Source organism: Berkeleyomyces rouxiae (assembly GCF_048999995.1).
Source record: "Berkeleyomyces rouxiae strain 22BRR77 chromosome Unknown BrBRR77_ptg000007l, whole genome shotgun sequence".
Classification (NCBI taxonomy): domain Eukaryota; kingdom Fungi; phylum Ascomycota; class Sordariomycetes; order Microascales; family Ceratocystidaceae; genus Berkeleyomyces; species Berkeleyomyces rouxiae.
This window is the reverse complement of record NW_027396497.1, coordinates 653,479-679,974: the sequence shown is the minus strand read 5'-3', so window position 1 is coordinate 679,974 and position 26,496 is coordinate 653,479. Positions and strand designations below refer to the sequence as shown.

The 26,496-nt window shown below is 51.8% G+C and overlaps 4 protein-coding genes across 4 annotated transcripts; 2 read left to right on the top strand and 2 right to left on the bottom strand.

The window, feature by feature from the left end:
• Positions 1 to 8,144: 8,144 nt before the first annotated feature.
• On the top strand, positions 8,145 to 9,389 carry BROUX77_005970 (uncharacterized protein; the record flags this gene model as incomplete). The annotated part of the gene is made up of 1 exon (XM_073750902.1): positions 8,145 to 9,389. One exon carries the CDS (start codon positions 8,145 to 8,147, stop codon positions 9,387 to 9,389), a length of 1,245 nt encoding a protein of 414 aa, XP_073603840.1.
• Positions 9,390 to 14,942: 5,553 nt separating this feature from the next.
• BROUX77_005969 (uncharacterized protein) lies at positions 14,943 to 16,322 on the top strand (the record flags this gene model as incomplete). The annotated part of the gene is made up of 1 exon (XM_073750901.1): positions 14,943 to 16,322. The coding sequence occupies one exon, from the start codon at positions 14,943 to 14,945 to the stop codon at positions 16,320 to 16,322; it is 1,380 nt and encodes a 459-aa protein (XP_073603839.1).
• A 174-nt stretch (positions 16,323 to 16,496) lies between these two features.
• BROUX77_005968 (uncharacterized protein) lies at positions 16,497 to 18,710 on the bottom strand (the record flags this gene model as incomplete). Its single annotated transcript, XM_073750900.1, has 1 exon — positions 16,497 to 18,710. The coding sequence occupies one exon, from the start codon at positions 18,708 to 18,710 to the stop codon at positions 16,497 to 16,499; it is 2,214 nt and encodes a 737-aa protein (XP_073603838.1).
• A 1,052-nt stretch (positions 18,711 to 19,762) lies between these two features.
• On the bottom strand, positions 19,763 to 22,175 carry BROUX77_005967 (uncharacterized protein; the record flags this gene model as incomplete). Its single annotated transcript, XM_073750899.1, has 4 exons — positions 19,763 to 20,544; positions 20,600 to 21,050; positions 21,138 to 21,400; positions 22,160 to 22,175. The coding sequence occupies 4 exons, from the start codon at positions 22,173 to 22,175 to the stop codon at positions 19,763 to 19,765; spliced, it is 1,512 nt and encodes a 503-aa protein (XP_073603837.1).
• Between the last annotated feature and the right edge of the window lie 4,321 nt (positions 22,176 to 26,496).

Genomic DNA, 26,496 nt, shown 5'->3' with positions numbered 1-26,496 from the left:
GACAATCTATCCACTACTTGTCACAAGTTTGACTTGAGAGATGCTTACACTCGGGCAACATGTGTCCAATGATTTGTGTTTGAGACAGCTGCTATCAAGCTGCAATATGCAGCGGGAACTATCACTACATTCAAACTTCAATACATTGATAGTGCTTACGAGCATATACAAACAACCAAGTATTTGTGTGTTAGATGCCGTGTTGACCGACGCATATTCTGGAGCTACTGACTCGTTTTCTGTCTTTGCTTACCCCCCTCCCATCTTGAGGGAGACTCGTTACTTCAACGCTCCGGTCATCGAGCTTCGTTGGAGCCATCACAACATCACGAAGTTCTTGGGCATTGTCCATGAGGCCAAATTAGAGCACTCTGTGCGCTGCCAAGAGTGACTATTTTGAGACGCCTGTTTTCTAAAAACCCAACATCTCCACACCATAGGCAGGACCGGCTACCCTCATACAACAAGCCATGATGCTGGGCGTTTCTAAGAACAGGTACAACCCAGTAAACGCGTGCCATCATGACAGGCACAGAAGATCCCGTAGACTTGGGAGCCATCTATGCAGCTGGCCACGTTCCAGTGGTTTGCATGAACTTGCCTTTTTCTTCTTGGGTTCCATGCAACAGCAATCATCCACCAAAGAAAGTATAAATGTCCAGATATCTCCCAAAGTCATGTGGCGCAGCCAACTATTTCTGTAACATGCCCACGGACCGTCTTGCACCATTTTTATGCTCTAAAAATCTGTAAGCGAGGACATGAGATGAAAAGGGTCTATTTTTGTCTACCATCAGACCAAAACATCGGCTGGCCCAACAAACTAAAGAAGAAGAAAAAAAAAAAGAACCGCATGTGTGGGTGGACTTGTTTGACAGTTTTGACATTTGAAGTAAAAAATTAAAAAAAAACCCCGTCCGCGAACACTCCGAGAAATAGAGTCTTGGTCAATATTAGGGTATTCTAGGGTTGTAAGTAACGACATCCTCTGGCTCTTAAGCCAATTATGGTTTAGCTCCATTAATAACGACGAAAAGGAAGACGATGCCCCATTGAGTTGCGTGGACAGGAAAGGTTTTTTTTTACCGTGACATTGTTGCTGGATGCCATGTGTCGAATGTCTTTCATTACCATCGTATATTGTCACGGTTTCCACTTAGCGGGAGGTGAAGTTTTTTGTTTTTCCTTCTTTCCAAAGGCTTGCGTTGCTGCGGTTGACTGCATATGGCATACATCCGCGTACTTGTCCCTTGCATAGAGAGACAAGCAGGCCACAAGTAAGCCCGAGAGGGTATGTGGCTCCGCGAAGGAAGCCCCCGGGTTATATGTCTAGGGCCACAGATGTCTGCATATGTATGTACATACTTATGCAAGCTGTGCTTCTGTACTGTGTATAGTATCCGCACATGCAGGTGGCTTCAACTGGGGGAAGAGGGAGAGGAGGCTTAGAGGTCTCACCTCTCTACAAGAAGCACCGCGGAGACCGGAAGACCCAGCTTGAGGTTGGAAGTGCGGCTCATGGGGTCGCAGTGCTTGCTTCTGCCGCCTGGAACGTGGTCTTGTTCCTCGGGTAAATAAACAGTGTCAGACTGCTATCTTCCCGTCCGGCTGGTGAGCCGCGGTTGCAGGTTTTAGCTCTAGACGAAGACATGGGTTGGTTGGAGAGGACAGTATTGGGTGAGTATCCTGCATTTATCTCAGTGTGTAGTGGGTGATCTCAGTAACTGTTTATGCCTACTGCTTGTATAGCAGCACCTTACTTCAGGGAAGGCCACGCAGATATATCGTATGCATTCAGGTACACACACAACACGGCTTGATTTGCACACAAACGCCTTGTAGGACCTTGTAATTGACATGTGACTGAGACTTCTGAGCCAGGACAACCTCAAAGCTGCCTTGGCCTCCGAAAACAAAAGAAACAAGGGAGGCGGCATGCACATGTTTTTCGCCCTCTGTATCAAGGAATAAGGAAACCCGAAATTAACGGGTTGGTAGATAATGAGGATGTTATAGTTATTGCATTTTTTTACAAGCATACCTGGGCAGATCAGAAAATGATGTGACGATATGTCACAACTCACCTGCATATTGGAGTTTGCTTGCTTGTGCGAGTGGACAGCTGAGCTAAGCTGAAGCTTACTTGCTCCGCTTCCTTGCTGGCTGGCTGGCCAACGCATCCACAGCGGCAAGTTAATTTGTGACAGGAACAAAACGAGGGAGCTGTGGTTGATTGATTGTCTGTTTGGGCGACTGTTTGACTCGTAATTGCATGGCATAGCAGGAGAGTCACATTTGAGAGAACTAACATGGATGTGACCATAGACCCTAGTAGCATGATACCAGACCCTAATTTGCAAGACGTTTGATATCCTGATTCCTGAACCTGTTTGTAGGACTGCTTTCAAGTGTATCATCACGTCAGTTAGTTGGGGAATTCTGTTCGCGAGCTAAGATAACTGAAAGACTCCAAGAGATATGCCGTCTCAATATCTTCACTATGTAAAAACATTACTCGTGGGCACTTGGATTGGCTTCGTTCTGCTGGTCCTTTGTTCATCTCGTGCCGCTTTCTTAGATTGTGTGCTATCATCGTAGATGAATCCTCTATGTTTCAAAGGACCAAGTACCAAAGATCCCCTAGCTAGAGGAAAACCCAAGGAACACACAAAAAAAAGATCCTCAACAAGACGATTGGAGTTGGGGACAAATGATAAAGGCGGACTTAAGAGCACTGCTCAAGTTGGTAAGGGACCTTTTAACCCTAAGCATGTGGAGTGAGCACTAAAACGGCGGCCTCTGGGCTGCCGGCTACCGCCAACTATATGTTTGCCAGATTTAGGTCTTTTGCCGGATAGACGGCTAGTCTGTAGACTTTAGAAAAGAGGAGCGGGCGCAAAAGAGATTCCAGACCTGTAAGAACATAGTCGCCCAAGGCCACCAAACTCCAAAGAATCGCCCGTAATGCTGACCAGGGGAAGAGAGGCTGTGTCTGTTGCTTCGGCAGTTGTCTTTGAGGGGGTTTTCTAAGTTGGATTATTTTATTCTGCTGACGCAGGAAAACCAACAGAAACGAACGGCGAAATGTAGAAAGCACACACAGTAGTTAACTATAGCAAAAAAAAAAAAAGGACGAGTCTTGTGGCTTTGGCTGTCGCGCTGGCCGGCCAGTCGGGTCTTGTGTGGGCTGTGCTGGTCTGTGCAGGAAGTTATGCCGGAGCGTCACTGACATGTAGGCGAGTAACGTCATATAGTTGCATTTCTAAGATAGCGGCGAGCCAGAGCCAGAGCTGACCGTGGCAGTACGACACACGATGTATACAGGCATACAGCACAGCTACGTGCCTGGGGCGGGCGGCTGTCGGCAAAGCTACTACGAATGTGTAGCATGGCATACATACCACCTTGTATGGCTAGCTGCATACTTCTGCTAACTACATGTCCACAAAGTCGCAGAAAGTCATGGCCGCCCCCTGCATGGTAAAGGAAGCAAAGGAGCAAGCTGCCTCTACCACTTGGTGGTGCTTCCTCAACACACGTCTATGACGGTCTCGTGCTACTCGGGCGGGTCTCTCCTTTGCCTGCATGTGTCAGGTAGACAAGAAAGCGTTCTAAACGCAGCTGCAACTCCCAGCGGCGGCAACGACGTTACGGTGAATGTACAATATGGAGAAGTGACTAACTATAGTCAACTTGTTATCACAAGTTAGCTAACTAGCTATAACTAACTAGTTACTTCAATTTTACATGTGTAAGTTCACTGGTTGATGGGCGGCGGAACGAGACCTGGACTAAAATCAGCTGCCATCAGCTTTCCCACACCAGTTGTCACTGGTTAGAGCACGGCATGTAGGTAGTCCTCCCCACCTCCCGGCTTTCCCATACCACCCACGATCGTGCCTTTTTTGGCTTTTCACGTTGGCAAGCTTGCTGGCTGCTGCAATAGCACGCGTGTCCTCTGATATTCTGCTGGAGCCAAGGACAAGCCCACCAAGACCTAGCGTGAGGGGGAGACAGAAGACGGGGCTGTTCACCATGTGGCCTATGCATCTTCTGTTTTTCTTGTACTTTGTCTCCTCTTTGGCGGCGGTAACGCCGTTGCTAGGGACCAGCTCGAGAGTATGTGCACATGTGTGCGTGTGTGTTTTCTCTCCTGGACGTGTTAGTGGGAAGCCCATCTCGTGATGAGGCCCTTCTCTTGGCTGGGGGTGGCGTTCTTGGTTCCTACGTCTTGTGTGCTGGTACTAGCATACATCGCCAATGTTGCGGTGTTGTGTAAGTGTGATAGCATGTGTGGCCAGAATGTGCTGTAATACGAGCGAGCGAGTAGGAGCGCGTACATTACAGTTGGTCACTTGGGCTCGTAGCACCAATCTGCCACTGTAGCCGACAGCCAGCACCTCTCTCCCCTAGAAAAATGCCCCTAGAGATAGTGGGCGTCATGGTATTTTTGCCATTAGCACTGGCACTGGCACTGGCACACACACTAAAAAGTGTCTTGTGGGTGATCCCCTGTACTGCACGGTATAACAGGGCCCCTTTATAGCCGATTGTTGTTGTGCGGGCGTAAGCGAGACGTGATGGCCAGTTTGAAGAAGAAGGGAAAAAATATAGAAGAGACAAGCCTATAGAAACACTTTTTTTGGGGGGGACTTTGACAGTTGGAATTAAAAAAAAAAAAAAAAAAAAAGGCAAGACAAAGTCAGTGCTTCGACTAGGGGCGAGTCCACTGTGTCGGTGACTGGAAAAAAAAAAAAAGAAGAGAAACTCCGAAAATACTAGCGAAAATTACACATGCAACGCCTCTGCTTCGTTTTCCAGCCACGCCTGAGATACGAACAATCGTGGCATACAAACTGTGCGCCATGCTATTATTACCTTCTTTTGCTTGGCTTGACCACGCTTACCATTTCCTTTGGCGTCTCTGCTTTGTCCGTGCAAGTAGAGCAGTCCTTTGAGAATGCAGCGGCATGCTTGAACTGCGGCTGAGCTGAGCTCGAGGCCCCGTCTTATCATCAATATGGCAGCAAACAAAGAACATAGCAAACCTCCCACATCGACCAACGGCTTATTCCAGCCAACAAAGCCCCAGCTTCGGGAGTCTCATACTACCGGGCCAATAACATACAGGCCGCAGGGTCTCTGGGCCTGTGATAGCTCGACATTTGACTGGCCCGTATTACGAAAAGTAAGAAGCAATCGATCAAGACACAAAAGCCAAGACAGTTTATCCAAGTTTGGTGTAAGCCGTTCTCGGGTTGCCGCTTTTCTCTGTAAGGGTTAACAGTCTGATATCATATCCAAGTCAACCAGACCTAGTCAAGGGGCTGTTCATGTTCTCTATGTAGCTTGGCATGAGTTTTGTTTGCAAGCTAAAGTATTAGCCCTGGCGCTGCTTGCTCGTGCTGAGTTTCACTCTGGCCTAGGTGGTTTGGCTTTTGTTCTAGAGCAGGTTTGATAAAAGGCCATTAAGTAGAGGTGAGGAAGAGGCCGTTGCCTCGAATTGAGTATTTTTCCCGCATTCTTCCTTGCTAGCGGCTTGAGGCTGGTGGCGATCTCATCGAGGAGAGAGAGAAGAGAGACAGCAAAGATGCATGGCCCCAGCCAGAGTTCGAGCCGCCTTCCCTGCTGGCTGGGACGGATGTCTTGTCAAGTCTCCGTTGCTGTAACGCTTTCTAGTAGCTAACCCATCGTTCACGTCTTCTAGTTCAGGGGTGCTCTAGCTTGCTGTTTTCCTGCGGACTGGGCTTGTATGCTCGGCCGGCTGTTCACTGCAAGCGACGGCACACATGACGAGCTGCTCTCTTTAGAGCTTAGTGTTAGTTAGTGTATGTGTGTGCCCGCTAGCATAAAAAAACAAGTTAAATAATACATGCACAGCATGTAAGAAATGAGAAGGAGGGGATCTAGAACAACAAGAGAATTTCATCCTGGCTGTTGTTGTTGTTTTTTTGTGGCGGCTGCGTTACCAAGCCAATATAAAAAAACAACGGTGGCTGCCGCCATCTCGCGCCTTTGTACATGAAGTTGACTAACACCCAAGGAAAAAGAAAGGACTAACCATAGCCGGGGGGAGAGGAGGCAGAGGGGCTCGGTCTTCGGTAAAAGCAGACCACAATGCCATGCCGGTCGCCTGACCCCGTCGCTGTCAATATTCTGGGCTGGTCAGGTCATGAGAGGTCTTCTCTTTTTTGTTCTCCGCCATCATCTGGCATGCATCTCTCATCCCGGCCGGCCATGGCCATGACCCCTCTCTGCATCCCCAGATCGGCTGGACGATAAAATAGAGTGGTCAAGTCTACTTGTATGTGTACCTCGATAAGGCGGATCATTGTGGTGAGAGTGCACAGGCCAACACCGCCGCCACTTCTTCTGCAGGTAACCAGGAACCTGGCTCGCTCAAGCAAGGGACGAGAAGACCGACAGAGAAGCGACGGCTGTAAAGTGTTGATTTCTCGCGTCGGATTTGTTTACTTGATTGTCAACCTCCTCACTTGCGCCCTCGCCCTCGCCCTCCCTCTCTCCCTCTCGTGGGCTCGTCATGGTTGGCCGCACTGTACCACATGCCTGGGATACAAGCCTGGGGCTGCAGGGGTCCGGTCAAGCCAAGCAGCAGAACGCGTTCGAGGAATGGCGCGCGCGGGGGGCAAAAGGCACAGAGAGAGAGACCCAGAAACACCGAGCGGAGAGCGGAGAGTCGGCCATGCTATGGTCTTTTTTGTTTGTTTACGTCCAGCCCAGTCCACCCCGGGCGAGACTTGGTGCTGCGTGTCTTGGGGCACTAGTGAGCAACGCATGACGGTATCCTCATCTTGCATGAACATGTGAACAAGATCTCGGAGAGCAGGCGAGCGCGCATTCTGTGGGAAGCAAAGGCGCAGTGGCCAGCCAAGCCAGCAATACGGGCATGGGTGCGGGTGGTGACAGTTTGGTAATGGAGTGATTCGTTATGCTGGGTGCTGGATGCCTGCAACGAGATCGCAAGGTATGGGGTAGACCGGCACGGCGGATGTGATGTGGTGTGGGTTGCTGTGCATTCGCCCATTTTGTGCCTCGTTTCATCACCAGGGTGTTGTCTATGCCGCTGGTGGTGCTTGTGTCTTGTAGGGTTGATGGTTTTGAGACCGGATGGCGTCTCGATAAGGGTTAGAGTGCGTATGATGGGCCCCAGGGTTAGCAAGACGGCTCCGCCTCCGGGCCCTCCTGCAGAGGAAAATGCCAACATATTTGCAATTGTGTGGCTCACTGTTCCCTTTGGGCATTTACGTTTGTGTTTATTGGCATTCTGTTGGTGGGGGAGTAGCAGCACACAGTAGGAGAGCGCTTTTGTTTGATACAAAGACCAAGATGCCAGGAAAACGTCCCAAAAGAAACGGAATAAATACAGACGTGTTGAAAAATGAAAGGGAGACAGCGATAAATTCCAGATTTAGCCCTTTATTAAATGGCTAGCGATTTTATCGATGCCAGGGTTCATGCCTTCCTTTGCCCTTGGCTGCTTCCTTTTCTTGCTCCACGCCTGAGGGCCGGCTCCACAAGACATGATCTGGCAAGTGCACGCTTTTTTTTCTCTGCTCCTGCGGTGGGCGCTGTTTTATCGGCATTTTACAGGCATGGTTTATCGAATTGATCGCTGCGCCGCCGTTGCCCTTTTCTCTTCTTTCTTTGCCCTGATCTTTCTTCTTTGTGCTCGTCCCTTTCTTGCAGTTGCACTTCTTATATCAAGTGCCTGGCATCCCAGCAAGTTCCTGCCACTTTGCTCTGGCTCTGCTATGTTGGTATCCATTCCTCATCATCACCAGCTTTCTTGTTTCTTTTCCTTTCTGCTATATCTGGCACTCATTGCTCTGCGCTACTCGCCTTTGTTTACTCCTTTCCGCCTCTCATTTTTTTTTCCCTCTGTGATTCAGTACCTCACGATTGCTCATAAACCGAGCCGCCCCAAGTCTTCGCTCTCTACTGGCGGTATCTTGCTGTCATCTTCAACCACGCACACACCCTCACCAGATCTCAAGATTTACTCGTACGCTTCATTGGCTTCACCTCTACTCTAGAGAAACGTACTTGCTTCGGCTCTTCACCAGCCTTGGACGATCACTCGTCTGTCGAAGCACCAACTTCATCCAACCACATCACGTCTCGCCATGGCCTCCATCGCCCCCAGCGAGTCTATGGCCACGCGCAGACCGCGCCGGCCAACCGATCTACAGATCTCGTCTGCCTCACACCAACATCCTTTCGCCCACGTCAACATGCACAACAAGCCTGCCAGATATGCGGACATCCGCAAGGACCGCGGCAGCATGAACTCGGAAGCCTCGGCGCCCGGCCTCATGGACGACCAGGCCAGCGATGTCTCTGCTGATGATGACTACCAGTACCAGGCCTCGGGCGAGGAGCTCTGGGACTCATGGCAGAACGACCAGGCCGCCTTCCACGGCGCCTACGCCATGCCCGCCACCTCTACCCGCAGCCCCGAGCTGTTCTTTGCCACCAACCACACTGGCAGCCCTCTTCTGTCTCCCTCCTCCGCTCTCTCAGCCAGCCGCAAGGACGGCACCATGCCTCGGCCAGTTGGCCACGAGGCCTTCATCTCACACAAGGCCAGCGACTCGTTCTCCCGCTCAGAGTACCTGATGCCTCCTGCCACGGCAGACGCAGTGACCATGGCCCTGCCCAAGATGCTTGATGCTTCCAGCATGTCCTATCTCCCCCCTCAGATGCCTCCTCCCACAGCTCCCCTCCCCCAGCTTCCTCTCGGTGCTCCTCGCTCTCCGCGCATTCTCCGCACTGCCAAGAGCCACGGCGTGCTCAACCGCGGCGATGCGTCAGTACCGCCGCGTTCCACATCTCTGGCGCGTCCCATGACCCCCTCTGCGCGGCCCGGCACCTCGTCACACCACCACAGCTCGTCGTTTGCCATGCGCCAGGGCGCCGGCCATTGCCCTCGCCGCCCGCCTCGTCCTGACGAGAAGGTTTCGTACTCGCCCTTCCCGCCCACTGGCCCTCACAGCCGGACCCACTCGCGGAATCCCTCCAACGCCAACTCCATTACCGCCTCCACCAGCCACATGGCCGGCAGTGCTTCTCCCCGCGGCGTGCCTCCTGTCGACGACGACATGCAGCTGCTGCACCAACTGTGCCTTGAGAGATCTCGGCCCACAGCCTTTGGCGCGAGACCCGCGACGGCTGGCATGTCTGGTCTGGGCCAGAACAAGTCGGCATTCGACGACGACGACTCTGAAGACGAGGGCGACTCCGAGATCCGCCCGCAGACGGGCCTGCAGCGCCTGATGAAGGGCCTGCAAAAGCGATCTTCTCAAGAAAAATGGCGCGAGCCAACCAAGGAAAAGAACATGTTTAGCCGCATGTTCACGCGCAGCAAGTAAAGCGCTTCTTTATTTACACGGTGTTTTTTTTGTTTTTGATTTCCTTCATTTTCAGTTCTCTTTTTTTGGGTAAGGTACACGGTTATATGGCGCATATGTATACTACGACAGCACGAGTCTTTTTGGGGTTCTTTTTTTTTTGCTTGCTTCTTCACTTTCGATTCTCACTATCTTTTCCTTGATCTTTTTTTCTTCTTCCGAGCAACGGCTTTGCTCTCTTTTTGTCTACCAAGACGTCCTCTCGTTTCCCCTCTCCACACTATCGTCATGATTCATTTTTCTTGCCTCACGCGCTCTGGATGATGCTCTTACTCTTCATGTCTCTCTTTTATCTTATTATGTCCAAGTCTCACGGTCGTTTTCTTTGAACTCTTTTTTTTATGACTTGCGATATGCCTTCAGGCCTTTCTGCTCTTGATTCGTTCAGAACAACACAATCAAAACAACAAAACATTTCTCTCAAACCTTTTCTCGTGCCACGCTTTGCCTTCGCTGGCTATCACATCTCCTTTGTTCATGTACTCTTTTTTTTCTTCCCTTTGTTTAGGAACCCCCCCAGATGCATGCGTTACTGGAAAGGGGGGAGGAGCTGGCCTTGATGTCTCTGTTTTCTTTTTATTTGTCTTTTGACATGCCGTTTTCTTTTGCAAGTCTCAGGAGAAGCTGTATCTTACCGGATTTTAGTTACTTTGTCTTCAATGTTGAATACAAACACATCTTGCCAAAACGAATAAACCAACTTTTCTATGTCTGCCATCTTCTCGAAGTGAATGTATGTATGTATGAACCACCTGTATAACGTGTGTGCGTACATCTGTTTGTCTGCTTGAGGATCAGGTACCGATCGCTCCTCGATATATGCCAGGCTGACGGTGACGGCCGCGCCGGCAGTGCGTTGATGTTCAGCCCCAGCCCTCTCTTTTTTTTTTGGCCAGGGACCGTGGTGGTGGTACCAGCCCCAGGAGCGCTCGCCAGCTAACCAAGATCCAAGAGCCGTTCAAGTCCAAGTTCTCTCTTCTTTTTACCTCTTTGGATGCCGTTCTTCTACCTGCCTTCTCGCCTACTCGGCATGTTGAGTAGCGTGTACAGGCGATGAGTCTTTTTTTGCTTCCTTTGCTCCGTATCTCTCTCTCTCTCTTCCTTTTTTTGTTTTCTTTCTTTTCAGTCACTGTAACCGTGACTCTGTGACTGGGGCCACCACGGCCAGTGTGCCGTCCTATATGCAGGTCCCGGATACTTCTCTCCTTTCAGACAGTAGCAATAACACATCAAGACAGTCTTGTTTTTTATTCTTCGGGACTGGTCTTTGCTCCTTCTTCCCGCTTTTATTTTTTTTTTCTTTCGTCTACCTGAAGCTCAGACTTTTTCGTCTTTTCTCTGCTTTCTTTTTCTTTTTTCTTTTTTAATTCTTTTATTGTTCTGCATGTGTTAAAGGACCGAGCTGCTGGGCTGGCCCCACCGTGACGAGTCCATTGTCTATATTTTCTTTTCTCTGTCTATATTCATGTATTTTTTTCTCTCTTTTTTTTTCTACAGGTTTCGAGACAAGTCAGCCGTGCAAAAGCACCAGCTGTATCTCTCTGTGTTTTTTTCTTCCTTTTTTCTTTTTTTTTTTTCTTCGTGTGGCTTGTCATCTTGTCCGTCCGTCGTCCCCATCACAATGCCTTTGTCTCAGTCTTGGCTTATATGTAGCTGGCGGGGTGCTGGACTCGGCCTCGGGCGGCTGCCTCGAGGCTCTGCGGGCCTCCGCATTTTGCTTACCCGTGTATAAGCATACATATGCATGTACATATGTACATATATGCATACATAATACCGCCCCCCGTATATGCACATGCAGCTTTTTCTTCCCAAGCTCAAGCTCAAGCTCCCAAGCTCACTCTCACTCTGCAGCTACTGAGTGGCCTGGCCTGGTTTGTAGGCTTGTACCCTGGAGCTTCTTCCCTGCCCCCTCTCCTCCTGCTTCTTCTCGCCGCATCTTGGCACAACGGAGGAGGGAAAAAAAGGAAACCTTGCATGCGGTCTTTGTTTGCCGGGAGCCTTCCAGGCTGCATTAGCTTCGCAGCATGACTCTGCTTGTAGTATCTAGCATGTTTAGTTACTAGTATTCTAGTGAGTAGCTAGTTGGTATATGCACCCACAGCTACTGGCTACCACAGGCCCGCATCATGCAAAACAGCATGCAAAACGGAAGCTTGGGCGTATATACCAGAACCTCCGGACCCGTGGCCAACGGTACACTGCAGCTCGGAGGCTACCGCGTGTGGAAGCTCGGAGCTTGGAGTTCGCAGCCAGCACTTGTAGCTCAAGAGCTTGAATACCTGCACATACTTGCCCCTTGTATAACTACCTAGCTGGCTAGTTAGTTATCTGTATAACTACGTGAAGTTTGCCGCCCGTGGTCTTTGCTTGTCCGTACACTCTCCTCCTGCATGCTGCATACTGCATGGGCACACATAACATGGGAGGGAAGGGGAGGGTGGGGGGGGGGGGCAGAAAAACACATCACCAACGACGAGAAACACAGTAGCCAACTGGCAACAGGCGACTGGATTGCTGTTGGTCTCCTTTGCTCCCAGCCCTTCTGCAGCTTGTACCTGTTTCTTCGTCTTTTTTTTGCCTCCAGTCCAGCCCTCCGGTCCGGTACCCAGCCTGGGCTTTGACATGGCAGCCCGCACTCCCTGTTCCTGTGCCTGTTCCTGTTCCTGTTCCTGAAGAGAATCCCAATTTCCGGGACTGAGGACAGCCCTTTTTACGTCCAGCCCATACATAAACCCGCATGCTGGTATACTTGAGCCTGTAGCCACTGCGGTGCTTTGTCCGCCACCGTCTGTGTCCCTGGCCTGTCGCCTGTCGTCCTATTCCTGTGTCCCTTTCGTCCTGTCTTTGGCTGTCCGCTTTGACAATTGGCCTGGATTTCCGAGGTTGGCAGACAAGGCTGGACGGGACAATACAATCCTGGATGAGCTCTTTTTTTCCCTGTTCTTTCTTGTTCTTTGTGCTGTGACATCCTTGATATTGTAGCATTTGGTGCGTAGGAGCCCCTTCTCCCTATCCGCATCCCCGGTTTTTTTCTTCTTTTTTTTTCTTCGTTTATATACACGTTTAATCTCTTCTCTCTTCTCTCTTCTTGTTGTTTGCCCTCTTTGGGACTTTCTACTCGTCTCTTTGGGCCTCTTCTCTTCTCTTGTTTTGTCGATCACTGACGATCTTCTACCCCTCTTCTGCCTCTTTCTTTTCAATCTCACGTTTTCTCTCTCTCTTTTTTCCCTTGTGTCTTTTCTCGCTGGTCCTGCCCCTCTTTCTTGTCACCCTTGTTTTGCAGGTTTTCAACTTCACTGCCTCATCAGCCTCTCCTCGTCTTTTCTTTTCGTGATGTTGCACCCTAGGTTTTTTTTCCCCTCCTGTAGAACGCCCGTATAGACTGCCTCTTTAGCGTACTCTTGTGCGGCTATCCAAAGTACTTCAATACTTGTATATGCCCGTATGCGGTAACAAGTGGCCCGTCCCTGTAGCGCTTACAAGTCGATGCTTGCTTACTCAGCACACACTTGTCTTTTTCTTTCTTTCTTCGTTGTTTCGTTTCACCGCCTTTGCGTCTGCTGCCGTCACGTCACTTCTGGACGAGCCGCTGCGATACCATCGCACCACGGGCTTGGGCCCGTGCCTGCTTGATGTTTCCTCTTAACTCACAGCCGCTCCGCCGCGCACAAGCCCGCACCTGGCGCTGTCTGTGGCTTCTGTGGCGGCTCGTCCTCTTCTTTGCATCTTCCATTTCTTCCATATCGGCTTCTTCACCTCCTTCTCCCCATATCCCCCCCCCCCCCCCCCCGGCACTCGCTGCTTCTTCGCTGCTTCTCCCGCCTCCACACCAGCGCCTCGACCATATATCACCGGCTGGGCAGGTGGAAACCCAGACCACCGCTTTTGCTATTCTTCTTTTTTGTCTCCTTTCTCTTTTCTTCCCTCCTGTCTGTTGGTCATCCTGAGAAACTCTCTTTGCGCTTGACTCTTCTAGACTATTCCTCAATCCCCACGGACATACCGGCGCTGGGACCAGAGTCCGCACCCAAGATGCAACACAGAAAATGGAAAGCGACAAATAGGAAGACGGGCATTTCTTATTGTCTGGGGCTGTTGGACTTGCTAAAAGTAGGATAAGAATGTGAGAGCAATGCACTCCCATATCCACATCAAAAAGCCCGTCTTCTGTTTCTTCTGATGGCTTTTTTTTTCTGGCCCGTGGACACCACGAGGTAATGCTCAAAGAGAAGGGAAAATGATGTCACATTTTGGTTCATCTAAAGATTACTCGTAAATGTTTTAGCCATGCCTCTAGTATATCAAGTGGGAAAATATCCGAGACTCCCGTTTTCTTCATGGGCAGTATGAGTCTTAGGATGAACAATCGGATGTTCTAGGATATGTTCGAGGCGGTCTCATATCTCTTCATAGCCCGGCAGCTGTAGGAGAAATCCATAATGGTTTCCCGTAATGTGCCCGTCCCGTACTCGACACAACGGTACAAGCAAGACATGTCCAACAGCCAAGACCAATCGTATGTTTCTACATTTTTTACAAGTCCTTGAGCACCATACGAATGTTTCGGAGGGCGAGAAGATAATGTTTTCGGCTGGCGTCTATATGGTGATGAGAAATATGTTGAGAAAGGACATCTACGAGCTGTGTATGTTCAGACTTGTCTGATTGTTGTTGAATTTCGTATCAACAGACTCATGTCGGACAATGTCATCGTTGGTTTCCTTTGTGTTACACCCATCCACCTGAACCCGGCGTACTTCTGCTTTTGTCAAATTAGGGTTGAGAATGATGTGGTGACATCAACTGTCTCACCTGCATTCTGGCCCAATACTGCCTAGATCCAAAGCAATCTCCTGGATTCCCACCCTTTATCCGCCTCAGGAGGGACTCATGACAAAAGACACGTCTTTGGAGAAGCTCCCGCAACTCTCCCGCAAGACAGACGGCCTGCTTCAATAAGCGCAAAGCTCACCAATCCGTCACGTGACTCGCACTAACGGCTTATCAACAGCTTCGGCCCTTGGCCGCTTCCGCATGCAAAAAAGCTAGAATGGCTGAGTGAGACTTCATCCCGCTGGAGACGTCAACTAGCTTGTCTTGCACTGCTCCCTCGTAAAGTCCGCAGACCCAGAAACCCATGCCATTCCTCCCCCATTATGATTCCCCCCGCCCCAAAGTGTTGTTGTGATGCGAAGAGGAATAGAAAAGCACACGGGAGAGCTGGCCCTCCACACACAAGGCCTCCTCCCGCTTACCAAGTGCGGCCAAGCTTGGCTCGTCATGTGTGTGCTGGGCATGTCATGTAGCAAGCTTTGTAGTGGCAACAACTGTGAAACTTGTAAGCTTACGGTAGCGGAATTGGAGATCCGAAAATGCCGTATTCAGCCATAGTCTGGTGCAGATGTTTGCCTATAAGAAAGGTGCTCGGCCTCTTCGTTCTGCTGATGGAGTGACTATCTGATCCTCATCTCTTCACCTTTCTAATATTCTTGACTCCATTAATCATTCATCATGAGATACACTTTACTCCCTCTTTCTTTGCTGGCCCTGGGGGTCTCTGCCACCGCTATCCCGGCGCAGCCCGTCATGATGACCGACAAGTCGGTCTATGACGTAATCAAGGGCCTGGGCGACAGCATGAAGTTCCAGCAGTACCTTGACAAGAACCCTGATGTTCGGTCGCGTCTACAGGACCTCTCGCACAAGTACACCGTGTTTGTGCCCAATGACAAGGCCTTTGAGAAGCTGCCTGACGACCTCAAGGACTCGCTGTTCATGGTCGACAATGCCGAGTTCCTCAAGTACCACATTGCGCACGGCGACTACGCCGGCGCGGGCATGCTGACTCTGCACACGGTGCCGTCGCTGATGCACGAGGAAGATATTGGCGACCACCTGCAGCGCATCCGCATCGACGCCGGCCTGACTAGCACTAACGTCAATTTCTACGCTAAGGTCCTCGGCACCAACACAGACGCGGCCAACGGCGCCGTTCACCAGCTCGACAGCGTGCTGATTGACCCGCCGCGCCAGGGCAAGTTGCTCAAGCACTTCCCCGGCGACTTCAGCACGACCAAGCTGGGCCTCGAGAAGACGCACCTCGACCAATGGCTGCACCGCCAGTCGGTGCGCGGCGGCACCGGCTTCATCCCGTCCAACAAGGCGTGGGAGGCTGTCGACGACGACGTGCGCAACTGGCTCTTTAGCGACCAGGGCAGCGACTACCTGCGCGCCGTACTCGAGTACCACGTCGTTTTTGACCGCACGCTCTACTCCGACACGCTGTACTTTGGCAACGACAAGGAGCGCCGCCGCCACCACGCCGCCCTGCCCGCCGACCGCGTGCTGCGCATTGGCAAGCGCGTGGCCAGCGATGAGTTCCTGTGGTACGTGGACACGGCCGGTGAGACGCCCGTCTGCCGCGAGGGCGCGATCCCCGGCGAGGCCAATGCGCAGATTGGCTCCAGCTGCAAGATCAGCTTCCCCACGGTGCTCGAGAAGAGCCAGCTGGACGTTGAGGTGTCGCGCCTGCTGGGTCACGTCACGATCCGTCTCAACGACAAGATTGATGTGCAGACCATGGACGGCATTGCGCGCGATGGCGTGCTGCATTCGATTGACGACGTCATGCTGCCGTGCCACAAGGACAATGACCACAAGCACAAGGACGACAAGCTGCTCAAGGACTTGAGCCTGGATGACCTGAAGAAGTACTTGGAGCCGTTTGTCAAGCACGACTCGAGAAAGGTTGGTGGCCACAACCACTGGATGGACGGCGCTGTCCCGCATTTCCAGAATCTGCAGGAGGAGATGACCCATGAACATGTTGCCGAGACTCTGGAGGATGTCAAGGAGCATATCCTCCATCTGCTTGACACAATCGAGCTGTAAAGTCGGTGGTTGTTGCTGAAACTGTGGGGGGATATCGCTACATGGTGCATTAAATCATCACCATCCCCTTTTAATCCCTTACCATCTACATAGCTATAGTAATGTCTCGCTATAATAACAAAGGCTACCCTTTGCCGTAAACTCTAATTCTATTGTCACATCGTTCATGTCTGGTTACACACGAACATCGCAAAACAGCCCCTTCCGGGCCTCAACAGCCCCCCATCGTTGCTCGCGTGTGCGTCTCTCACCTCCCTTTCCCTCCCACACACCAATCTCATCTAGAAGTACCTCAACCACCCATGCCGTCCTACCTCCATGCCCAGTCGCAATCCTCTCGGCATCTGCGCTTTCCTTTGGTAGCACTGAACACAGCAGGTGTAGATCCAGCATCTGCGTAAATGACAATCCAAACGCGGGACGGTTGCGCTTGCTTGTTGTCAAGCGAGGGTCTGGGGAAAACAGAGAGCGGAGGGTAGGCTCAGGCATCGTCTGGTGCAACCCAGGGTTGGTAGGTATCGGCTCAAAGGCAGTGGGGCGCGGCACGGGGGGAACTGTCGTGCCGTTTGTCAGGATTATCAGAGGCGAGGAAGATAGAGAGCGGGAGAGGAAGCGTAGCTTGCGAGAGAGGGCCTGTAGAGTGTTATGTGCGATGGGGCTAGGGGTATCGGCAAATAGAGATGTCAGTAGCGTAGATATATGCGTCACCACGATGATTGTTGGAGGCGATGGTCTCGCAGATAACTCTGACTCCATTTCTGTACGAGCCTGTGCAGGCATCAGTGGATGCGGACGCTGACTGCGGGCTTTGGAATTCTGGGCCTCGTTTTGTTCCTGGGCTAAAGGGCCCGTCGCCGGAGCAGGCACGGGCGTTACAGCTGGACAAGGGCTCTGAAGCGTTGGTCCTTCAAAGTGCACATCCATCAACTCTTGGGCAGACGTAGCTGTCACAAGCGAGTACGGCGGCGACGTAGCAAAAAGCCCTGGGTCGATCGCCAAAGTAGCCGCCGGAGCATGCGCGACTGTGCGAGGCAGCACTGGCGTCGGAGTCACGGGACGCTGCGTCTCAAGCGGCAATACAACAGTCGGGACTGGCGATGAGCCCTCTTGGGAGTCTCCAACGACTAGTGATTGTCTCTGGTGCTCGCGCTCGGGGGTTTGCCGTAATGGACTCGTCGGCCGATCTTTGCTCACGGCATCAATTTCAGGTACAGGTTGACCAGAGGCATTTACAGTACTTCCCTCTACATCCGAGAGACTGGAAAGGGAAGATAGCGACGACGACGAAGACAGCAATGATGACATGGCATTGTAATCCATTTGTGGCGTCGGGCGTACATCGTCCATTTTTATTTCTTTTGGCGCGAGCTCTGGCGAGGGGGTCAGCTCTGGGAGCCCTGAAGATGACGAGCCGTTAGAGGCGACTGACGCCGTGCCGTCACCGGCATTGTCCTGGGCGGCCTCGGACAGAGCAATAGTGCTGTTGAACTGGAACCCGATATCGGCGACGTCGTATCCGTCATCGTCGTCACTATCTGGGATTTCCATGGACGGAGGTCTGACGTCTGAAGAAGGGTGCCTTGCCGCCAAGCTTTCAGCTTCATTATCGAGATCGAGGCCTGGTAGATTTACCTGGGCTCCAGGCGTGACATCCTCGGGCTTCGTCTCCGTCGCTTCCTTTTCGTTTTGTGAGCCCTTTTCAGATTCAATCCCGAATTCACATAGGTCAAGCTGACCCAACGACGCTTCCGGGGCCTTTTGTTTCCCTTCTCCCTCCTCCCCCTGCGCCACGCCAACATCCCCAACGCGCCCCGTCTCACACTCACCCTGCGGCTCATCACCCCGCTCCCCCTCCCCTCCGCCCTGGCGACCCCCATCCACATCCAACTCATCCACCACCTCCCATAGCCCCTGCACATCAAAGACTCGCGAAATCTGCACCCGCCCCAACACCTCGCGCCAGCCGCCTTCCCGGCCCTGCAGCGCCCTGACAATATCGCGCAGCACGCGAGCCACCGTCGCAACGGGCAGCGTCGACGCGACCAGCGCCGTCTGCGCCTGCGCCGAAGCTTGCGTGTGGGTCTGAGGCACCTCCGCCTGGCCATTCCCCAGCCCCGCCATCAGCTGCTTCGCCACAAGCTGGAGCGCCAGCTGCAGCGCCACCGTATCGTCTTCGGAACTCAGTCCGAGCACGCTGGCCGGCTCGATGCCGCCGAGCAGCACGTGGTCGTCCAGGCCAGCGCAGCCAAAGCGCAACTTGGAAATGGCAGGGTTTCTGCTGTTACTCCCGCTGGCTGTAATGGTCGGGTCTTCCAGAGTCCCCCGCTTGGCTAACTCGGCGTCCAGAAGATCAGCGGCGGAAATAGGCTGAAACGGCAAGTTCGCCATGGCTTTTTTTCTTTTGTCTTCTGAGACGGAAAAAAAAAGGGGAAAAAAAAGCACAAATACTATCCACGCGGTCTCAACCAATATTTTCAAGTCATGGCGTCAGACTGAGATTTTGGTTTGCTACGAGAGAGTTGTCAACGCGATCGATCAAGGTAGGTACGCGCAGGTGAGCAAGTGAGGCAAGGAAGGTAGGCAATAGACGCGGGGTTTCTAACCCTAGTATGACGAGCAACGGTGGGATAGTTCGGGTTAGTTGATTAATTAGACAACCAGAACCCCAAAGCCAAATCTTGTGCTGCTCAATGTACACAAATTACACAATGCACAAGATGGATGGTACATGCCACGAAGCGTCGATGTAATAGTTACTAGTAGTTCTGCAGTGTTTGATTGAAAAAATAAAAAACGAACAAACAGGAGTTAATACAACACAAAAAGACACAATAGTTCCAGCCCCTTCGCCCCCAAAGACAAGAGAAATCGAGAAGCAACAAAGATACACGAGATGAAACGGTAAAGAAGAATACCATGGTTGAGGAAAAAGAAGGTTCATAAGAGACAAAGAAGCAAGAAGGTGGTAAGAAGCAATGTACTCTAGAAAGAAAAGAAAAAGGAAAGACGAAAGTAATACCAGTAGGGGATGACAATGATGTGCAGCTTGATGGCATCATTTTATACGATTGAGCGCAGAGCAAGAAAGCCTGTTTGTTTCCTTTCTTTCAATGCAGCATCCTTTTGGTGGATGTGATTTACCTGAGCGACCTTGTCCACAGAGAATGTTCAAGCGCCTTGTCATCGAAGCACTGAGCATTGGCCATCGATGGGGCCCCGGGAGAAACCAAAGATGATCCGACAGAGCCACTGTCGTCATCAACGTTGAGGCCGGCGAGTGGTGTTGGAGAGACATTGCCAACATCTTCTTCCTCAGCAGCAAGCGATACCTTGGGAGTCGAATCGTAACCATGCCGATCCTACTCGTGATCCAGGGATGTTGTGCCCGATCTCTTATTTTTGCGCTTGCTACTTAAACCCAGAGTCTGAAACAGTTTTTCCTAAACGGCAGTTCCGTGAGAAGTAGTATTGGGCATGGGGATAGAAGGATCGTAGTTTTCAGTCTGGGACCGGTTGCGGCGTCCTCCCTTCAAGCTCTTGACGCGAGAAAGAATACCCCCACCGCTACCACTTGAGGTCACCGTGGGAGAGGTAACATCGTCAGACATGGTACGGCCGCGCATCTGGGGAGGGCTGTTTGAATCGGTCTTGCCACGCACAGTCAACGACTCAGGCTCAGCATCATACTCGGCAATGTAGGGTGTGGCCTCGCCCATGCTGCCGGCTCTTGTGGGCAGGGGGATAACATCTGACGGCTTGCGAGTGACGCCCTTGAAGCCATCGGGGTAGTTGCGGTTGGGTCGTCTGACACTGCGAATACGATGGGCAAGTGACTTTTGACGCTTGATTCCTTCGACGGCGACCTGTTCGGCCTGCTCGGCCTGCTTCTGCTGAATAATAGTGCGCGCCACAGGAGTTCCTTCCAGGAAGGTCGACGAACCGAGTCCCATGCTCTCGTCACCATGAATTATGTGGCCACGGCTGCTGGGATCGAAGACACCTTCAGGAACATCAGGCTTGGCAGCAGCAGAGTAGTCATTAAAGGCATCAGTGTCGTTGTTACCCATAAATGTTTGGTGGTTGGGGCGGGCGTTCAGGGGGCCAGCACCTCCCATAGAGTTGTTCAGTGAGTTCTTGGGGAAAGCCCTCATGGGAGCACGACGGCTGCTACCACGGTTGCGGTGGGCATTCAAAGCATCATATGGGCCATCGTGGTGGACAACTAAGAATGGTTAGACGGTTTGATAGTAAGGAAAACGTAGGTCAAAGTGACTTACTGCCCATGCCAAAAATGCTCGAGGCATCCAGCTGGTCGATAATGTCCATGCGCTTGTTGGGCTTCTTGCCCTTCTCCTTGGTTCTTTGCGTGTTCATGCGAGCAAGGCGACGAGCCTCGCGAAGAACCTTTTCTTCCTCGGTGATTGGGCGCTCCCGGTCGATTATGGACGACTCTGAGTTACGGCGTGGTCTGTTGCGGTCAGAGCTGCGTTCGGGACGGCGGGCCGGGGACTCTGTAGGGGCTCCGGAGCGGGGAGGAGGGGGTGCTCTTCTGGAGCGCGAGGACTCCTCCTGAGAACGAGACACACGATGAGCGTTGGCAACGCCAGGAGGGGGGGGTCTACGGGCCTGGTTGGGGCCGGGCCCAGGGTTGACAGGCGGGCGGGTGGTAGGACGAGAGCGGTTGGGAGAAGGCTGTCTCTTGGACTTGTCTTCGACGCTCAATGAGCCCTATCGTAGATGACGAGTTAGTCAGGGGAGGTCCTTAGTAAGAGTAGAGTAGGCCTCATTGTGGATGAATGAATAGGCTGCACATACAAAGATCTCATCGACAGTACTATCGGAGACCAGCTTGGATTCAGGACGCGAAACCATACTGATTGTGCTTGTTCTGAGGTTAGAACTGGTGGGTTGTAGAGGGTCCAGGAAAGGATTGTTAGACACGGTCTGTGGAATGGGATCGTCGAAAGGCGATGCTGGCGTGATGGGCCGCGAGCTATTGCTAAAGGTAGCAGAGAGCGGAGAATTCTTGTTTCTGAAGGGGTTGTTGGAACCGAGATTCAGGAGCAGCCCGTTGGGTCCTGAGCAACAAGCAAAAATCGAGTGTTAGCAGTGGGCGATTCTGGGGAAGAATAGAGAGCACTATGACTGGTGGTAGCTGGAAGGAAAAAGATGCGAATGTGATGATGGCAGGCTGTTGTTGGTAACGAATGGGGATAACAGTGATGGTGCGATAAGCGCAACGGCAAAGACGAACGAGGAAGCGACAGGAGCGAGAAAGACGGCGAGGAAAAACAAAACGAAGACAAACAGCCGGCGACGACAAGAAGACTAGACGAAGCGACTGGCAGGCAAGAAAGAAAAAGAGCAAAAGAGGAAAAATAGAATTAAATACACAGGCGCAAGATGAAGACGGGCCAGGAAACCAGAGGCCAGCGATAGGACGGAGCAGGCAACATGAAACACCGTCAGAGGCCTGGCGAGCACCTGATTGGCCGGGCCGCGGGCTTTCCTGCTGGGTTGGGGCTAGGCTGGCTGGAGCTGTGGGAAGGCACTTGCACTTGGCTCTGAATAGCACAGAAGGAAGGAAGGACGCGCAAACAATGGTTTGATGGGAGTGGGCCAGGAGGAGATGCAGCAGGCATGCCATGGGATACAAGCGGCCAAATTGGCGGCTCGGAGCGCCACAGCAGCGGCCGCCAGGATTGCGGGCGGCGATACAAGAGGCGGCTTGTCTGTCGATGCGACAAATTCAAAGAAGGGCGCATTTTTTCCGAGGAAAAGAAGAACAGGCAAAAACAATGTGTAGAAGTAGGTTCTGAACAGCAAACAGAACATACGTCTGCACACTGGCATCCCAAAAGGGGAAGAGCATTATGGAAGGGGCATGGGTGGGTGGGTGTGGGTACCTGCTCAAGTACAAGTACAAGTATAAGCAGCACAGGTACAGGACAGGACAGGGACAGCGCAAATAGCATGTACAAGTAAAAATGGTAGCGCCCTCCTCAGCACGCACTGACAGTGGGTGGCTGCTCCTGGCTGGGATCTTCAAGCAGAGAGAGCGAGGGCTGGCTTGGGTGTTTCAACTTGCGCGTCGCAGGTTAAGGATCAGCCCAAAAGACCACCGGACACCACTCCACACGCAGGCTCAGCCGGCAATGGGACCAAGACAACCTCCTCACCCTTTGCTATCGGGTCCACCACGGTGTTTTCATTTCGCCCCTGCACACACTGACGCCAACCGAAGCTGTCAAACAAAGGACTGAGACTGACAAGGCGCGGTTGAGGGCAGGCTGGCACCTGGGCTGTAGGCTTGCGTGGTAGGTTGGCTGGCCGCCGCTGTTGCATGTATCTATACAAATCGGCATTGTCACGGGAATAGAAATAGGGCGCGGGCTGATCTTCAGCGAGTGGAACTTTCACATCCCGCATGCTGCCGCAAGTCGGAGAGATCACCTGCCACGCAAGCGTAAAGCGCGGTGGGGGCGAACCATGGAAGCCGACCCTCAGGGGCTGCCGTCAATTACGACCGCCGTGTGGCTTGCACCACGCTACAAGCCCTGGCCTAGCATTCTGCATGAAGGCAACACTTGCCGGCAGCCGTCGGAGATAGGGAGACTGCATGAATTCTAGTCGTGGCAATCATGTTCCAGGTGGTTTCTGATACGGCACGATTCGGATTCATACAGAAAGCCCGCCTATCTAGGCCGGCCAACGCCTTTACCACGGCACATCTCTTTATCGGCGTCGGCTAGGAATGTAGTGTGCATTTCTTGAGAGTTGCGCTGAGATCTGCTGACACTCGGGGTATGGCTAAAGGGATTCCTTACCTCGTAAGCTCATCTATCTCTCGCGCTAACTTTCCCAAGTTCCCTGGCTGCGGCAAGACAAAGGCCAAAAGACCAAATAAGCCTGTCCTGTATACAGGTGGCTCTCATCTTATGATCCCGCCGCAAACAGTCAGGATAAGTCGCAACAGAAAGAGGGTACACGGAAGTACCGGCCATAGCACTGGCTGTGGACAATGGAAAGTGTAGGGGCGGTGGACTAAAAACAGATATTCACAGAGCCTCAGCATCACGAGGCAGTTCAGGACTGTGCCGTGCCAAACTTTGGCTCTCGGGGCATGTATTTCGTCCGCGGTCGAAGACCTTGATCACTTGACCCGCCAGCGTAGGGGAGGGCTGATAACAAGATAAACATGCCAATGGTAGCGGATAGCGTGCACCGGGCAGTGATTGTCCTCTCAAACGTCGTCTCACATGTTGCCCAGCTAGTGCAAGTGGCGTGCAATGTCTGAATGTTGGGGCATACTCGTTGGTATGTGGGTTCACGTCCGTCCTCGGGTGGGTGGAAATAGGTGTAGTTGGGTGGCACCTTCATAGTAGCGACAACTTGTCTTCGAAGCGCTGCATCGTCGAAACGTCCGTCACAAGCACAGAGTCGGGGTAGCAGGAATCATGCCACTTTTGGGATGGGATTAGCAGTTCTTACCTGTTTGGCTAGACATTATGATTGAAAGATTCGTTGAGATGGCAGAAATATGTGGCAAGAGCTCGTGCAAAATTCCCCAAGGTCGTTATTGGCTAGATTTTCTCAGAGAACGAAATTGAGAGCCAACAACACGTTCAGTATCAAGATAAAGTATGCCCAGCGTCACGAGGGTAGCGAGGGCAGCACGGTGAATGAGGTGCTTTTCGGAAGCAGAGGAATAGAATGTCAATCAAGTGACGCCAAGAAAAAGAGATCAGGCCGGCTTTGCCGTGACAAAAAAAATTGGCGGGAGCACAAAACGCAATGGTCGAGTCAAGTCGGCGATCGTATTAGTGCAGACTGTAGGCGGCCAGTTTGAGTTTGGCGTGAGGTCTCGAGGCAGGCCTTTTTGGTGGGCGTGCAAATGTGTATGTATGTGTGTGTGGGCGGCGGCGGCGTTTGCAGAGTTGTGGAACGGATATGAGGTCGGTAGACTCGGTTAACGGTGCGTCTGTGAGAGTAATGGCGGGAGAAGCAGAAAGACGGCAATGGTGTTGTCCTACAGCGCTTGTGATGAAGTCGTGGTAGAAGAAGCTCGTGACGAAAGGCTGGGATGGGAGGAAGGGCAGATTCGACAGAAACAGTGCACGATGCAAGCTTGCGTTTCTGGGCTGAATGACTTGACCTGTCCGCTGTCAAGGAGAAAAGGAAAAGCTCGCTTCGATCTCAGAGGAGATTGGAATGTTGGGGGGATGCAAGGAAGGATAAGGATATGCGGTTACAGTTATGTACCAGTACTTGTCAAGAGGATGACTAAAAAAAGACGGTGATTTCGGGCGATGGGGAGGGAGACTCGAAGAGTAGGGGAGACAAAGACAAAGACGACGAGACAAGATTCACGATATAGTTGGAGGCGCGAGTATGCGATAATCAAATCAGGGCAGCGAGGAGAGGAGAGGGGAACAGGAAAAGAAGAAGGGGGTGATGGCGCTCGCAGCGAAGAGCCAGAGAAGGGGGAAAATATAAATAGGGAAGACAAGAGAAGAGAGAAGAAAGGAGGAAAAGCGCACGAAGGAGTTGGAGACGTGAGCAAAAGCGAGGTTGGCAAAATGCTTGGTGAATATTTTTTCCGTCCTCCTTAGCTGTGCTGTGTTAGCTGTGTGTGTACTTGCTTAGTTACTGTCAGTAATATCTTGGTTCAGGGTGGCCGAAGGGTCCAGATCCAAGCTGGCTCGAGATTCTGCCGTGTCCCTTTTTTGCGTTTTTATTGCCTTTTTTTCTGGGCTTAGAGGCCTGAAGCCTGCTTGCCTGCTTTGTTTTCGTAATCACTGACTGAACTGACTGCCTTTCTATGGCGTGGAGTGGTGTTACTTGTTGCTTTGTACCTGTACATGTGTCTTTGCTGTTATTCTGTGTCTTTGCTGTTATTCTGTGTCCTCTCTGTAGACTATTTGTACTCTTTGTACTCTGTATAGTTGCTCTCTGTGCACTCTCTGTACCGCCCTCTCTCCAGGGAAAGTCAGGGGCCCAACACCTGCGCCTAAAGCACAAGTGGCACGCTTTAGAACACCGCTAACTAGCCCTAGTCTGCGCTCCTATTACCGTTTGGGTACAGGTACAAGTACAATAACGGTCGCCATCATGACGCATAAGAACAGGTCCGGCCTCACGTACTCAGGTACTACAGCTGCTACTAACGAGCACTAACTACAGGAACTCCTACAGGAACTGCCATCCACATACTAGACCACCTCTGCTCGTTAAACAAACTTGCAGCTTAGCACAGGCTTGTTCTTTCTTCAACCTCTCTGCAGCCAATAAGAGACTGCAAAGCCTGCGGCGTCCCTCTCGACCCATGACCAAACCCTGTCGACGTCCGGAGACAAATTCCAGCGAAGCTCGTATCTTGTTGACGGATACCACCAGACGAGAACATCTCAAGCCGGTTGTTGCTTTCTTTGTTTCTGTCTACCCTCTGTCCTCTGCCCTCTCTAACCTCTCACCACCCCTTTCAACCACCACCCATACATACCATATCGCCTGTCTGGCCTCCCTGGTCTTATCAAGACATCCATCCATCAGCTGTATAGAAGTATCATCCGCGCTGAGCACCCCGTGTTCCCTGCACCACCAAACTTTTGGCTTTTACTAACCCAAGGGACTGACTCTCCCGACATGGGACACGGACACTGACACGGACAAGCCAAGTATCCAGCCTGCGATTACACACCACCACTCAATAGCTTGGCCCTGGCCTGCTCTGCAAATTCCCTTTGTTGTTGATGCGTCATGTGAACAGCTCAACAGCAGCAGCGCCATCAGAGCAAGACAAACTGGAGCATGAGACTCTGTCTGTTCTCTGGGTCTTGGTCCTGGTCTCGCTATCCTGTCCTGTGTGCCCACAGTTGCTTGTTTGTTTGTACTAACTAACTAGTTACGCACATCTATAACTCGTTATAGTTGCAGACGAGCATGGCCAACTTTTGCGCCCTCTCTTCTCTTTTCTCCCTTCCCCCTGCCCTCCATCTTCCATCTACGGGTACTGGGCTTGCTGAGAGCCTTCACAGCATTGCACATACATACATATAGTTAACTAGTCATTACTTTCCCATTTGTACAAAAATGGCCCCTTGTCAGTCACTCGTCCCTCGAAACACACGAGACTTGAGGCATGGGTCACCGTGCTTGGAGTATCATGTGGCCC